The sequence below is a fragment of the Bacillus rossius genome (assembly GCF_032445375.1).
Source record: "Bacillus rossius redtenbacheri isolate Brsri chromosome 9 unlocalized genomic scaffold, Brsri_v3 Brsri_v3_scf9_2, whole genome shotgun sequence".
Taxonomy (NCBI): Eukaryota; Metazoa; Arthropoda; class Insecta; order Phasmatodea; family Bacillidae; genus Bacillus; species Bacillus rossius.
The window spans coordinates 3,650,581-3,667,602 of record NW_026962013.1 but is presented as its reverse complement, the minus strand read 5'-3'; the positions used below and the strand labels follow the sequence as shown (position 1 = coordinate 3,667,602).

General features: G+C 39.2%; 1 protein-coding gene across 4 annotated transcripts in view; it reads left to right on the top strand.

Annotated features, from left to right (window-relative positions):
• LOC134543324 (pericentrin-like) overlaps nucleotides 1-17,022 on the top strand; it is an 80,480-nt gene that overhangs the window by 17,141 nt on the left and 46,317 nt on the right. For 3 of the 4 annotated variants that reach the window (XM_063388270.1, XM_063388272.1, XM_063388271.1), the window contains exons 12-18: nucleotides 6,010-6,129; nucleotides 6,822-6,992; nucleotides 7,983-8,121; nucleotides 9,043-9,180; nucleotides 11,004-11,187; nucleotides 13,576-13,646; nucleotides 16,440-16,544. In XM_063388270.1, coding sequence (XP_063244340.1) covers nucleotides 6,010-6,129; nucleotides 6,822-6,992; nucleotides 7,983-8,121; nucleotides 9,043-9,180; nucleotides 11,004-11,187; nucleotides 13,576-13,646; nucleotides 16,440-16,544 — 928 coding nt within the window. The remainder of the gene's footprint in view (nucleotides 1-6,009; nucleotides 6,130-6,821; nucleotides 6,993-7,982; nucleotides 8,122-9,042; nucleotides 9,181-11,003; nucleotides 11,188-13,575; nucleotides 13,647-16,439; nucleotides 16,545-17,022) is intronic. The other variant, XM_063388273.1, reaches the window with a different exon arrangement.

Here is a 17,022-nt window from a genome sequence, read left to right as displayed (position 1 = left end):
TCGCCACTGGGGCATAACAACATTAAAGCACGACCAACTCACTCCCGCGGGTCGCAAATTTAGGGTAAAACATTTACACAACAGCATTTACACATAAATAAAAATATCATAAGCAGTAAAGCGGACGGCTAGGCGCTCTAGGGGCAAACAAGGTAATATGGGCCGCAAGGCAGGAAGGCAGAATGCAACAAAAAAAACTTACAAGATGGTTTAACGAAAAGCGTCCAAAGCCATCGCCGCGTGCCCATATGGCCGGTAGAAGAGATCAAAAAATTAAATTAGTAAACATACTACAGGCAGTACTCGGCATGAGCAATTAACTAAAGCCCGAACGAAAACATGGGTCTCAAACACAAGTAGCAATAACATTTAAACAGGCAACAAAGAAAAGTTACAGCGCGGCCACAACGCGCGAGAAAGAGACAATACATAAAAACAGACATTAAGCTTCACAGCCGAGTACATACCTAGAGACGCAGAGCCACCACCGCAGTGACAGCCTTCAGATCAGGAGAAACCCCGAACGACTGTGTCAAGACTGGCTGAGGGCCGGGCTTATATAGCCCAAAAAAAACATTACAACAGAGAGCGCTGGCAAGGTGGAGGGGAAGAGAACTGAGTAGGAGGAAGGGGAAATTGGAGGGGGAGGTCAAGCTAGAAAGGGAAAGAAGGAGAAGGGAGGGGAAAGGAGGGGAAGGAATGCTATACATGTGCCCCAAAGTGCTGAAAATGCTGGAAGCAGGAGACTACTGCTTCAAAATTATGATCATTAATATGTTTTTAAAAAAAAAAGAATGTGTCAAGAACATTTTGCCCCTAAAGGTAGGAGGCTCCTGCAATCTGTTAATTCCTGTATGAAAGGAGACAAAATAAACTAGAAATTTAAATATTTATTCAAGTAGAAAAAAATAAAATAAATAAATTCATAGTTTACCTAAAGTGCAACATGCAACAAGATGCATGTGTGAACAAGGCAATACGCCATACATTACTCAAAAAAAAATTAAGCAAATATGATCAATGATCCATTAAACATTGAGGTAAACACGTATACGTTAAGTAGAACACAAGGTGTTTAAGAATGTGCCGTTCCTGGGCTGAGTAGCGACGAATCAAAACAAAGACACAAGTAAACTAAATTTTGAGCGTGGAGGACCAAAAGGGATTGGAGAGTACAAAACATGTTACATACTAAGCCACTTAAGAAAGACAGACATACGTACAACTCCAAGGAAATGTACTCACACGCCCATGACCGATTCTGACACCGACACTAAGTAACTGCTCAAGAGAACTAAATGTACAAGAGGAATTTTAAAGCTGACATGACCTTACCGTATTTACTCGTGTATAGCGCGCCCTCGTGTATACTGCGCACCACGATTTTTGCAACAAATTCCAAAGAAAAAAAAATGAAATTTTTTTTTCCCATAAATAAATTTTAATAAAATTTGTGGTACCTGATTATTTAAATTGATGTGTGGTGATGCGTCAGGAAAATACTTAAACTCTGCTGTGTAGACGGAAGATAATGAAGCGCTGTATCGTCACAACTGGTAGTTGGGAGGGAGGGAGGGAGGCGTGCTGCGCTACGTTGCTAAGCTGGCGTGGAGAACTAGATGACTCACCGGTCGCTGGCTGCTGGGACGAGGAATGGTGGAAGCGAAGAAAGCGATCAAGCGATCGGGGAGAGGGGGGGGGGGGGGTGATGGAACTGGTGACAACATTCTCTCTCTCTCTCTCTCTTTTTTTTTACTAGCTTCTGAGCTGGCTTTCTGTAAAGGAGGGAGGTCTAAAAATAAACAAGAGACCATGATCACGTGTGTGTGTGTGTGTGTGTGTGAAACAGAGGCCTTGTTGCTTGTGCGTATGTGTGGGGGCTGGCCAGAAACGTCACCCGTCACCCGGCAGTTAACGACTTCCACTCCTCCCCGCCTCTCCCCCCCCCCCCCCCAAACTTTTTTTTTTCCTTGTATAGCGCGCATCGTTATTTTTTTCCTTTACTTGAGGGAAAAAAGGGCGCGCTATGCACGAGTATATACGGTATATAATCTAGAAAATGTATACCTCTGCGAAAGTAGATCTACAGGTGAAGGAGTGGGGGAAAGACACTGCCAAAGGAAAGGAGGGGAGCGGAGAAGTGGAAGGGGAGGTGACACTCGGAGCTGAATGACGGAGAAAATCGAAGATAGCAGAAGCACGGAAAATACGCAACAGATGCAGTACACTGCAGAATTTTGTATGCTCAATATGTTTCTAGTGTATGTGTTAAGTCATCCAACAACCCGCATAATATAACTAAACTGCTAGTTTCAATTTTGATGCAATTTTGGTATCTCTTTTATCTGAGAGCTTGATACTTGGGCCATTAAATCTCTTTTTAAAACCACCTTAACAGAACCTGATGGAATCCCTAACGTTATTTTGAAGGGTTGTTCGCAAGTTCTTCTTTCCTTTCTAATTGAAAAATAGCTTAAGTTTTCCTAATTGACAAAATATTTCTTTAATTGTAGGCCTATATTATTGCTAAGTGGTATTGCTAAAATATTTGAAAAAATAATTTTCATAGACATTGTCATTACAATGTAAAAAATAAGTTATCTGATAGCATATTTTAGAATGGGATTGTCAACTACAGCAAATTAACTTGTCACTTGTCTTTCTCAATCCTGTATATACTGAAGTATTAATTAGAGGTCAGGTAGTAGATGCTTGCTACTTTGATCTGGCCAAAACTTTTGATTAAGTGAATTATTCAATATTTCTTTTTAAAAAAAAAAAAAACTATCAATAGTTTATGTGACACTTATTTAGGTTGATTATCTAGTCATGTTAAAAGATTTTTTTTTGTTCCAATTCTTAATCGTAATCTTTAATTTATTATTCTAGTTCCGGAATCTCGCAAGAAGTCCTCTTACCACCCTTGTTATTCAACATCTTTAATAATGATAATAATGATATCGCTATGGTCTTAAATCAATCCTCCAGTCTGTTATTTGCAGATGACTTGCTGGGTCCCCTAATATACCCCCCAGAGGGTAACGAACATATGCATAGAGTATATCTGTGATCGCTACTGTGGTGGTCTTCCGGCCACGTGGCTATGTCGACATGCCTAGCAGGCAGCCTACCTCTTCAGGGAGGAGCGAGGCTTGCCCACGAGGAGCGGGTGGCCTGCCACCAGGTGCCAGCTCCTAACTCAAGTTTTGAGACCCCCAACCAAGAAAGTTACTGCTTAAAATTTATAACAGTGACAAGTTTGTTGACTTTTTTATGTTGTTTCCACACCTAAAGTTTCCTCAACTGTTGGTGGGCATGTCACATATAAATAAGTAGTAAAAAAATAAGTAATAAAGTAAATACATAAATATGTAAATAAGTAGGAACATAAAATGGGTAAGTATTTAAGTGAGCAAGAAAATACGTAAATAAGTTAGCAGTAATTAGTAGTTAGGCGAGTAATTAAGCAGTTAGCACTAATTAAGAAAGTAAGTAATTAAGTGAATAATTAATTAAATAAGCAAGTACTATTTTAATAAGCAAATAATAAAGTTAGTAAGGTTGCTAGTAAGTTAGTTTTTTCAATAAAATAGTGTTTTAGTAATTAACAAAATAATTATAAAATTAAGATATATCAAGTAGGGTAAGTTAAGTAATGTTGTATGGAATTAAGATAGTAAATTAGTGTATAATGAAGTAATGAAAAGTAATTTAAGAATGTAAATAATTTATCATGTAAGTATGTAATTTAGCAAGTGAGAATTTAGAAAGCAATTATTTTAGCAAGCGAGTGATAAAGCAAGCAAGTAATTCAGCAAGCAAGAGATTTTCAAGTAAGAGATTTAACAAGTATTAAATTTAGCATATAAGTGATAAACATATAATTAATTTAGCAAGAATGTATTTAGGAAGTAAGAGCATTCAAGTAAGAAATTTAAAAACTTAAGAGATTTAGGAACTAAGATATTGAGCAGGAAAGAAATTTAGCAAGTAGGAGTTTTAGCAAGGAGGAGTTTTAGCAGGTAAGAGATTTGGCAATAATAGATTTAGCAAGTAAATTGTAAAGCAAGTAAGTAATTGAGCAAGTATCAAATTGTGCAAGTAATATATTTAGCAAGTAAGCAACTTAGAAATTAAGATTTAGCAAGTAAGAGATATATTAAGTAAGAGATTTAGCAAGTAAGAAATAATGGTTAAAGGACTTTCCACCATATTTATTGAAATGGTTATTTTTTAGATAAAAATTAAAAATTATTGCATTGATCAGGTGTCGAAGGAAGGACAGGAACTGTTGCATATATCAGTAAATTAATTGCAGATTTTTGTAATGAATTTTGGAAATTTTTCCTGAATTTCTAGCTAAATATTTACGATTTCCAAGATGGCGTCAAAATTTCAAGATGGCGGATGCCGCAGTAATAATAAATAATTACTACACTCTATCAGGTCAAAATTAAACTAGCATGTCAGCAGTGCACTCTAGCAGACGAAAATAAGATGGAGGCCTCTAGCAGATGAAAACAAGATGGCGGACATGACATCATACTAGCTGACGATATATACCTTGGCATTAGTGGTGGGAGGTCAGTCTGCTGGCGGCTTCCGTGGAGAAAGGATCTGTTGTCATTTTTTTTTTGCCCTCACTATGTTTGAACCGAGGACTGCATGATGTAAGTGCGTTTTTAAAATAATATTTAATTAAAATTTGATTAATTTATTTATAAATTTAAAAAAAATTTCTTATATGGATTTTTAAGATGGCGGTAGTGACATAATGCAAGATGGCAAAGTGATTTTATTAAAAAAAAAATTATTATTTATAAATTTTAAAATGTTTTCCTATTTCTAGCATAAATATTACGGATTTTCAAGATGGCGGCCGTAACTAAAATTGCAACGATGTAGAATCCAATATGGCAGTTGTAACAAAACATACAATGATGATGTCATACACAACCAAGATTGTGGGCACAACGAAACGTGCAACGTTTCTAGAATCTAAGATGGTGACTATAACAAAATGTGCAATGGTGGATTCAAATATTTATTAAAATTTTATTAATTAATTTTTTATAAATTTTAAAATTTTTCAAATTTTTCTAGCACAATAACTACGTATTTTCAAGATGGCGGCCGTACTGATAAATGCAACAGTTACGTCATAATTCAATATGGCGGTCATGTCATCCTTATGGTCAAGGTCATGACCTCGGCAGCTTAGAGCGGCTGTTCGTTATGGAATTTAATCAGCTCTTGAGAATTTTCAAGCTGTTGACATTTTTGAGTACTAAAATGGGAAAATTTCCCTCAAAACGGGAATTTTTCCCTTGGAGTAGAGAATTTTTTTATTTTTTTAATATATTTTTCCGGAAATGAAAACATTGAATTAAATTAATGAAGTCAAATCATAGAACACACAGTGAATGAAACAAATAAGAAGTGAAATTTCAACTGACTAAAAGCTTCAATAAAACTAACTCAATAGGTTACATAAGCAATTTACACAACACTTTAAGCATCTGCATCATATATTACACAATAACATTACAGAAACATACCAGTTCGTCGTGGACAGTAACAAGTACTCTCGGTAGATCATCACAGGATGTCCGGGACCTTGATGCCTGTCAACTGGCTCAGCCACAGGTACGACACTTACTGGGACGCTGGAACGATGATATCTTGTACTATTCATTCCTTGGAAGACGTGTGCAGTGCACTCAAGTCGGCCACGAAATCACTAATGGTTAGCATTTCTGATAGTGATGCCTACCAAATAAAATAAAAATTACATGTAGTGGTCCATGGGTTGAAAATTCACGTATCATCTTCAAAGAGGGATAGCCCATTTTTGTGCAAAATGCAAGACAGTTGTGTTGAAGGAGAGTCATCGTGCCACAGCGTCAGGTAGCGGGACTGTAAGGGCGGTGCAAGGGGTTTGCCTGAGCCGTGCTCGGGCGGCTGTGCGGTTGAGGCGGGCGCGAGCGTGGCGGTGTGTGTGCTGTGCAGGGAGGGCGTGCTCGGCACGGACGCGGGACAGCTGCGCAGGGAGCTGGAGCAGAAGCACACCCGGGAGATGGAAGAGCTGCGACGCTACTTCGAGCAGAAGTGCGCTGACGTGGAGAAGAGGTGAGTGCCGGCGACTTTACTGTGCTCCTGTAGCAGATAATTACAGCCAAGATGTGATGCTCTTATAAAAAACCAAAATTTTACCATTAAGTTCCGTCATTAAAAAAATTGTTTTGCATCTCCTTACGTTGTAATTTTAATTATGCCCGTTATAATTAGAGCCAAGATGTTATGGTGTTAATAAGAAAGCACATTTTAGCATTAAGTTTCATCATTAAAATAATTGTTTTGCATCTCCTTACGTTACTAATTTTAATAATGTCTGTTATAATTAGAGCCAAGATGTTATGGTGTTAATAAAAAAGCAAAATTTTACCATTAAGTTCCATCATTAAAAAAATTGTTTTGCAACTCCTTACGTTGTAATTTTAATTATGCCGGTTATAATTAGAGCCTAGATGTTATGGTGTTATAAAAACCCAAAATTTTACCATTAAGTTTCATCATTAAAAAAATTGTTTGCATCTCCTTACGTTTGTAATTTTAATTATGCCTGTTAATAATTAGAGCCAAGATGTTATGGTGTTGATAAGAAAGCAAAATTTTACCATTAAGTTTAATCATTAAACAAATTGTTTTGCATCTCCTTACGTTTGTAATTTCAATCATGCCTGTTATCACATGATGGTACGTGTGCTGGACGACCGCCGGGCAGTGCGTGTGGGGCTTGAAAGAGAGCGTGTGTGGCGCAGGTACGCGGAGGAAGTGTTCAGCCAGCACGGCCGCAAGCTGTCGGCCAGCAGCGCGGGCTCCGGCGAGGAGCTGGCCGTGGACCTGTGCCTCGCGGGCGGGGACCACCAGGGCCGGAGGGTGCCCGCCCTCACGCACATCTGCGACTCCTACTCCGTCGAGCCCGGCTACAAGTGAGTGTCGCTCTCGGCAGATTGCAGCCGGGTGCAGGTTGATACAGAACTTTGGCGCCAATTATTGCGTACTTTTCCAAAAATTTCGTTTTTTTCCACTAAATATGCTGTTAATGTTGGCAAACATATGTGGTCTGTATCAAAATGATTTCAACCGACGATGCAACATAAATTACACGATAGCATCAGCCCGCACCATTGCGACCTACCGCCATCATGCCGATGAAAACGAAGGACAGTCTTTTGTTTCTCACTGCAGGGATGCCACTCTCACGGTTTATGGACGCCAACCCTTGCAGTGTCCCAACATGGTGCCAACTGTAAAAAAGCTGGGGGGGGCGGGTGATTTAAACTGTGTCTGTCACGTGGCCCGTTACAAGTGCCACAAAGTCAACTCACAACACAGTTCTATATACAAGAGTTCACGCTAAGTACCAACATATGCTATGTTTAGTGTACTATGTGTTGTACATGTTTTTTCGGTGTAATTTTTTCTCGTCTGCCTTGTTAAGGTATGCTAATTTGGAGTATAAATTTAGTTTTATAATAACATGACTGCTGACAATGTGTGTCATCGGATTTTAATATAAATAATTATGACTGGCATGACATTTTCTACATAGGGATTAGTGAAATGCGAGGACTGACACGTGTGTGTCACCCTCGTTTTCACTCACTACTACTCGTGGCTCGGGAGGGGAAAATAGGGTCCAGCTTCCTTCGCTGTGCACGGTGGTGAGACGTGTGCGGTAGTATCTTCCTCCTGGTTGTCTGAAGAAGTGCGTCTTGACCGGACGGACATGGCTTGTTGCGTCGTGCATGACTCGCCACCTTGTGACGAGGCAGCCACAGAGACGCAGATGAGCGCCCGTGCTGATGGGAGCTCCCGAGTGGAGGGGCAGGCGTCGAACGAGGCATCTCGGACAGTGAGACTGTAGACAAGGGGAATGGCTAGGCAGAGCGAAGGCCATGAGCGCGAGGTGTGTGCAGGGACCTGGAGGAGCACTGCAGAGCGGACTACGAGCGACGGCTGCTGGAGTCCCGCGACCACCTCAAGAGCAAGCACTCCAGCGAGTTGGCAGCTCTGCACGACCACTACCAGCAGCTGCTGCTGCAGCACCAGCCTCTGGTCAGTCTCCTGAGAATCCCAGCCTCCTGAACGCACTTGTGGCCAGCTCTTTTTCTCCAATAAAAGGGCCCCGTGATGGCAATGACACTAAATTGACGACACCTCATGACCCTTGGCATCTCTCATGTTTAGTAATTAGTCTGGTTGATGTTAACGTATATACAACTCTGGATTCTATAACCCCTGGGAATAACAACCCTCATGAAGTAACATTTTGGTTTTAGGAATCATGGAAAAAACCCTTATTTACACTGTTCAGGGGAACCAAAAGAAAAAAGTGTTAATTGCAGGAAAGTGTAAATTGAGGGAAAAGTTTAAAGTACATCTTAAATATACCTAGTTACATATACTTATTTAATTTCCTGTATTACTTGTTCAGAAAATAAATTATATTAAAGGAAAATTAACTGTTGAATAGCCTGCTAATATACAGAATGAGCACAAATGATCTGTACAATTTCAAAAAGCGGTGGATTAACCTGAAACTTTTTTCAGTCACAAGAGAATCTCAGAAGGTTTTACTACAAATTACGGTAACTCAATATACGCTCCTTGAGTTATGCGATAAACATCGAGGCTGTATTCAAACTCGTTCCACACTTTGTGCAATGTGTTGGCGGTAATGGACTCAACTGCCACTGGGACTCGTTGTAGCAGCAGGAATTATGCTATGCTATGTGCTCTTTCAATTGGTTTACTAGTCTGCCTTGAAATTTTTAGTCATAAACAATCTATACTGTTCTGTGACTTAATACTAAAATAACAAATTAAAATGATAAAATAACCTACTTGATGAGTGTTCACACGATCGACATAATTTATTCCTTTTTTACACTGTAGGACAGTGTGTGCTGAATTAACAAACATTGCAGATTGTCATCGTGTAAAGCGGAACGGAAACGGGAAGTGTGGGTGTTGCAGCGGATGAGTGCGGGGCCTGTCGAACCAGAGGGCGCCTCGGAACAGCAGCCCGGGAACAAGCCAGGCGCGGAGGAACACTTCGTGGAGAGCGTCATCGACAAACTGGCGTGCATCACCGTTGACGCTGCCCTCAGCAAGGTGAGGTGTTCACGTGCAGTCAGCCAGGTTGGCCCGTGCAAGGTCTGCTTTGCAACAACGAAGGAAGCTTGCTACGCATCTCGTGCTCTTGTGTCAGGACGCTTCCTGCTTGCTTTGCACAGTCAGATTGCTAGTACTGTAAACTCCCAATGATCCGCGCATTCTATGAAAAAATACAGCACATATGTAAATCTGTATTTTATTACAAGTTAGCAAATTTGAACTCTACTGACGAGTGTATTATGTGCAGTACTATACAGTAAAACGTCACAGGCTGTCTCGGAACTCACTCAGTAAGCTGGCATGCGTTGCTATTTTTGTCTCAGTCGCACTTTGTTTCTAGTCGTATGGTTGAACACTTTTATGTTTACATTAATTACTCGGTAAAGTACTAAAATTTTAGCATCATTTAAAAATTTGTACTTTAATTGTAACTTTTACTGTACATAAATGTTTAGCTTTTTAAGTTGAAATTAATGTTTCCATTTTTGTTTCCCATTTTCGGCTCTTTTGCGGATTATCCGCGATTTTCACTATCCGCTGTGGCCCTGCCACTTAATTTCACGGATAATCGGGAGTGTACTGTATTTAGATTTAAGAGCTTGAACCTGGTGGTTTTAAACTTATGTTAATCAGTAGGAGATGGTTTTAAATCCTTGATAACTTTTCAGTATATTTAACTTATTGAGTACCAAAACTCAGGTTTTTTTTTTTTTTCCCTTAGGTTTATTATAACAATATTTTACTGTATTGTCCTTGTGAAAGTTTGTGGTCGTATGTTTTTATGTAATAGTAATTTGCAGTGGCTTCGTGACTGATATGATTACTGCTCATGTGTTTTTTCCTGTCTTTCTTTATTTAGATTAGTTGACACATGTGGAAAAATTCCATTTTTTTTTACTATACAATAGTAAAACAGTCATTAAATTATTATTTTTTTCAGCACCGCTATTGTGCATCTCATTGAAAGATGTTACCGTATTGCTCAGTGTATAAGACTAGAAGTTTTAGCAATTTTGAGGTGCTTCTGTTATTTGTTCTACACAGGTTGTGTTATGTGACTGTACTTTCATCACTATTGCATCCAGCAGTTCTTACGCTTCTTTTGCATGAAAGGGGTTGGAGAAAACTTACATATTTAGTATGAAATCAACTTTTTTTTTTACCTTTGAATTCACGCTTACAACATCCCCATGTTAGTTACCTATATCTATCTGTCATGTTTTCATGGTATGCTAATTTTTTATATGCTGCAGAATTTAAATGTAAGGCAGTTTAAATTTTTTTTTTCCCTTTTGGTGTAGAGAACTGTATGTGTATCAGTAGGTAGTTACATAGAACATCTCGCCCTCTAAACCCTCCATCCATCACAGCTGTTTTGTCCTAGTTCTTGTGTGAGAGTGAGCGAAAAGTAAGTACTGTTAAGCTTCTCTACATCATGACTCATATGAACCACAAAAGCTGACCTCGTCTAAATGCCAGAAACTAGTTACGTATTTGTTTCCTCGTGACTGTACATTTGGTTTTCTTCTTAGTCATCATTGAACAGTGCTTGACTGCAAGATTAAATTAGTACTTAATTTAACCTTTTTTTGTTTATATTATTTCTGGTATTTTACATACTAATAACAGTAATAAGACTTTATTAAATGAAAAATATTTAATAAATGTGTCTGAAGTGTGTGTCAATCAATCAAATGTGTTTGAAAACGTCATCACCACAATCCAGTAATCTCTCTGCATGAACGTGCGTGCGTGCGTGCGTGCGTGCGTGCGTGCGTGCGTGCGTGAGGCCACACGGCACACGGCTGGGTGTGTTGCAGGTGTGCACGGAGCCGTGGCCACGAGGGGAGGAGAGGTGTGCAGAGACGGCGGATGCGTCCTCGCAAGTGCCTCACGCGGCCGAGGGCACCCCCGAGGCACGGCAGCGCACGGACGGTGGTCAGGAGGACAGCTTCGCCTCGCTGCTGGGGAGCCTGAGACGTGCTTCTGGATCAGCTGTGACAGGTGGGTGGATACGATGCTGCCACCGCACAAACTGAACTGTTGCGATAGTTTAGCACCGAATATACTCTGCTGAAGAATCAGCTGCTGAACGCTAACTTTCATGTATCGGTGGACATCCACTTTACGTCGTCGTCTCGCACCAAAGGTGATGTTTAGGGATGTAAATATATTGTGAACAGTTCAGTACCTCAAAATAATGCAAAACATGTTGAATAAAGGCTTTACTTGAGAAATAATTGAAAAATGAGCTTATATTTACATTTGAAACACTAATTATTCACCTGTTTTTGCTGCGGGACCCGCTGCCCCAGGAACACACTGCATTTACTGTATACATGGCCTTTTATCCAGTCTTGGTCGGAGGGAGGTTTATAGCAAGCTGCTCCGGAGGAAAGAAAGAAAGAAAATTCCGGGACCCCTCTCAGCATAAGTCCTCCGGGGTGTCGTTCTTCTTGTAAATAAATGGTGTTACTGTTAGTGATCTCGCAGCATATATAGAGCCTGATACCCCAATCCCTAAGGTTCCACTCGGTTGGGTGCAAGGGTGGCCCTACTGTGCGCTCTCCTTTTCGAGAGGCCGCCCCCACCCGTTCCCCATCTTCCCCCCCCCCCTCCCTCAAGGGAACCAAGCCCCACACACCGCGAGCACTTCCAGCACTGTTAAAATTAGAAGGAAAAAAAATAAATTTGGAAACATTTTATCGGGAAAAGTAAATATTTTTACTGCCTTAGGTATATTAATGTTTGGGAAATTAAAAATAGAGGTTAAAATTTGGAAAAGTGGATCCGGGCTAGGAAATTTTGTTCGGAGGTCCATTTTGGGTGGGTCCCAAGAGGGGGTCCACCCAGAATGGAGGACGGCCGTTAGCCTGGGAGCCAGCAGACTATTGTTACCCGTTATCTGAAGCTGTTATCAAGCTGCTCCGGAGGAAGAATGAAGGTCTTGGGGGACGGGGGGCACACCTCGAGTAGGCTCTGGAGGGGTGGTGAGTTGCCGGTTGTTAGTTGCCGGCCCCCAGACCTCTGCAAGGTTCCCTGTGCGCGTAGGGCATTACGTTGACAGGCATCCGACACAACATGTCCATTAAACGGCGTTTGAAATGTTAATTTGGTCAATTAAATACTGAAAACATTAGATACTCTGGTAAGTTCATGGAATACTATATACTAAAGTGTAAGGGATGTTGTTTTATGCCAGACACATTAATAATTCATATTTTATATGTAAATGATAAGTAATATGTACCTAATTGATGTATATGACCTAACCTTACCAACCTTTCACTTAAGTCATTATTTCCCTTAATTCCAAGAAGTCACTATTCTTCTGAAATACCGAAATATTAAATTTTGTTCCTAAACAAGGCAAAATATGTAAAACTAAACCCAGATATCTTGTAAAATTAATTTTATTAATGTTCTTGATATCAGTGATTAACTATTTTCAAAAATTTATCAAAATATAATTTTGTGCGTGCATTATTTATTTTGATTGTTAATAATATAGCGTAACCCATTTTAATACTCTACACCTAAAGAAAAACCCTTGACGTCTCAAATTTGATTCAAAACTTATCAAGTCTGGACTAAACTCAAATTTCATTATAAAAACTGAACTCGACTTGACCTGAACCCAAAATTTGCTGTCCATTAGTACCAAAATGCAAGTTAATATGTTAAAACACCATAAATGACCTAAATAAAAATGAAATGATGGTGTTAATCAGCATTTTTAACCAAAACGTAACTCAAATCACAACAATTTAATATTTTTATATAGTACTAAATTCAATAAATATAATTTATGTAGTAAGAAATTTCTACCAAAATTTATGTAATAATAGATTGGAAAAAATTATACAGTATTTATCCTGCAACTGTTATTAGTAACATTTTTACATATCAATGTTGGTACATTTTTAAAAAGGCAAATACTTGTCAGTTTATTTTTATTGTTCCTAATAGTTAGACATTCTTATTACAAATTATTATATCATAAAAATGCATCATGTTTGTCACTGAATTGGTGAAATAAGTATTATGAAACGTTTAAGTGTCATGTTTATTGAATAATATGCTATATTTATGTACAAACAGAATTTATTAATAAAAAAAACAATAACACTGAAACCTCCTGTTTGAAAAAACCAAAAGGCGTAAAAAAAAAAATTACCACGTAATCTTGTCTATGTCTAACATACATACTGTGTATGTTTGTCCCAGTAAAATACATTTAGGCAAGTTCTCTGTATTGTCTTTCACTATTTCTGCACAACCAGTACTCGTACGTGCACTTTTTTATGTCACTGCAAGGAATGCGCCTACCTGTCGTATATTGACGGCCGGTGCGTGCATGACCAATCGTATTGTTGTGTTGTTGGGTTGCAGGTTGCTTGGACCGCCTGGAAGCCGCGCACGAGGAAGAGCTGAGAGCCGCGCGGTCGGCCGTGCTGGAGCAGGTACGTGGGGCCGTGCTGGTGCCTGGCTGTGTCGCTGTGTGTGCATGTCTGTTGCAAGTTCCTTGTCTGTGTTGTCTGTGGCATTCCAAAGAACTTGCCTTGCCTATGCCTTGCCAGGTAGCAGCACCTTGTATGAATCATTAAGAATCACAAAATAAAGTTCTGTTGAAATTGATACAATTGCAGTAACCTGAATACAAATATTGAACACTACTTAAAACAATAAAGTCAAAACAAATAACTTAAATAAATTACACAAATGTTAAAAATTTTACAAATACCCATAAAAGTCATTACAAACTCTAAAACAGGAATAGAAACCAGTTGCTTAAGGAAACTTAAATTGACCTTAGGTGAGGACCGACTGCCTCAATTTTCAACAGTTATTCAGGGTGGCCAGCCAACCGGGAAATCGGGAAATACGGGAAATAGCCAGGATTTCTTAAAAAAACCAGGAATACCTGGAATCAACCAGGAATTTTTATTAGAACCGGGAATTTTTTTTATGAAGTAACGATCACAATAACATACGGCTGTTAAATGAGCACGTTCACCACCCGTCGAAGCACGACAGTGTGCTCGTGTGCTATATTTTGTGAAAGTTAATTTGTTCATATTGCATTTAAAAACTTTTGTAGTACGTAAGAAACCGTTAACAATTCAGACTTCCATACTTATTATGTTTCTGTATTCAAAAGCAACAGCATTTTGGCTGAAAATGTTGTTGTAGGATGGTAGTAATTTCTCGCACGGCATGTTGGTAGCACTAGTTTTGTATGTATATTTGTTTTTACTTTGCACTCATGTTGTTGCGTCACGGTATCACGGATACTTTTCTCGAGTTTTTTTTTAAAAGTTTAGTTGTGCGGGACGTTGTTTTGAATCTTTTAATCTAACATGTAATTGGCGCAGACTATCAAATTGTCAACGAGTTCGGTCACCACATACAATGACAAATGTACGGAAGAGTTTGAATGGGTGGAGAAAGATCCAAAGTGCGGGACGAACGCTATTTGCAATTTCTGTAATGTTAAAATCTATATCGGTAGCATGGATGGGAAGAAAAGCATTAGCCAGCCACGCAAGAGGGGCAAAACACGTGCGTTTGGTGTCAAGTAATTTTTGTGACGTGAGATTATAAATTTTTTGTTGGTGGTAGGTTTTGTTTTAAGCAAGTTCATTGATTTAATTTTTAAGCCTATAGTTAAGTTGTATATTGTTTAACGGCATTAAAACATCATATTGTGTGTGCTTTGTGTAACAAAAATGCAAATTGTATGCAAATATTGATAAAAACCACCCTTGAAAGAACCTGGAAAAAACCAGGAATTTTATTATCCCAGAAGAGTGGCCACCCTGTTATTGCAGTGAAAGCAGTGTTATGAAATCACTGTATGTGTTCCTGACATGCTGGGACTAGCATAAATATACCGTGAAACAAACCCATCATGACTAGGCAGTGACGTCGTACAAAATAGTGAAATTAAAGATAAAAGAGCACTAAAAAAAGAACCAAAGGAGTAATTTCCTCCAGTGCCCCGTCCGGTTTAACGAATGGTTATTTTCCAACATGTTACATGAGGGATCCGATTGGACGTGAATGAGGTAGACTGTTTTGTCGCATGTTGCTCTGTATGCTGTTTTTTTTTTTTTTTTTTTTTTGTCTGTGCATCATCTTTTCATTGTTGTGCCAAAGAACTGTAGCTTCGTAGCTTCCTGTGCTACACTAAGTCTTGTTGTGAATGTGACTACATGCAGCTTGCTGTGTTTGTGCTTTTTGCTGAATCTAGTGTGACGTTACATAATCTCTGTAACTTGTGTTGTGCTTTGTGCTTCGTCCGACACTTCGCTCCCCACAATGTCGCTGCACTCTTGTGTAGTCTCAAGATACGTTTCATTGGTCCTTCTTAACTCTTCTATGCTGAACATTTGAGCAACCGGAAGACAGTATGTTTCTGACACCCATCTCTGTGGCAAGCACTTTTCTCTATGAGAATTGCATTACTGAAATTATTTTATTGGTCATTTGGGAAAATTAAAAATCTATTTAAAAGTAAGGTAACAAATAGTTGAAGTGATGCAGACCTTGCTAACATGTCACTTCTCAGTTATCGAGAAAAAGGCAACCATCAAAATACTTATTCGTAACAGTTCCTAAGTGTGTTCGTAGCAAAGAAAATAAAAAATATTTTTTTTAAAATTTAGTTTAGCCTAGTTAGAAGACAAGGTAAAGGTTCTATTATAAACTTTTACAACCTTATTTGCTAGTTGTGGGGTGACATTGAAGGATAGCAGAGTAGACATGCTTGCGCCCGACTCTACGATGTGGTTGTTCCGATTGTAGGCTGATATGTTAGAAGTGGAGAAAGTAGTTATTAGTTGGGCTGCGGTGATGCCCGGTTAAAGTTGCGAATGGATGCGTGCTTGCACCTGACTACCTAACCATGTTGTGGTTGTTGCAACTGCATGTTGCAACTGGTATGTTAGAAGAGTAGCGTGTGGGGAGTAGTTGTTTGGTGGCAATGTGCCTGCTTGCGGTCTATGTTGTGGTTGTTCCAGCAGCAGGTCGGTATGTTAGAATACATAGAGCATGTGGGGAGTAGTTGGGTTGTTTTTTGACGGCCGGCCGAGTTGTGCCTGCTTGCGTCCGACACTCGTGTTGTGGTTGTTACAACAGCAGGCCGGTAGTTTAGAATACATAGAGCATGTGGGGAGTAGTTGGGTTGTTTTTTGACGGCCGGCCGAGTTGTGCCTGCTTGCGTCCGACACTCGTGTTGTGGTTGTTAACTGCAGGCCGGTATGTTAGAAGTGGAGCATGTGGCGTGCCAGCAGCGACTGCATGAACAGGTGGAACAAGCCAGGTGTGACGTGGTGGCCACCCTGCATCACCACCTCCAGGTACCGTGCGCTCGGCTGCACGCACGCTTACCACCTTTCACGTGCGGTCCTGTCCTTCACTGGTGTCGGGTCAATCAAACTGTTCCTCTACTAGAGCTATTGATCTCACTTCTTTTTTTTTTTTTTTTTTGTTCGAGAATCTACATATCAATGCAATAATGAATATTCTGTTTGTTAGTTCAAAATTTAAGTCTTCTTAGAGATGCGATTATATAATCAAAATTATTTCAAAATTTTGTCAATTAAATTAGTTATAGTTTTCTCTAGAGATACTAGGTATGTAAATGTATAAGCTTGTCTTAAGCTAATTTTATTATAGTTGAAATGTGTATGTATTCAAGTATATTTTTTTTATAAAATGAATGATAGTATATATTTTAGTTTATTGTGGCTGTAATTTATTACATATTTGAAGGTCAATAAATATTTGAGTTTTTTTTGTTTTTTTTATCTTTTTTTGACTATTTTATTTCTTGTA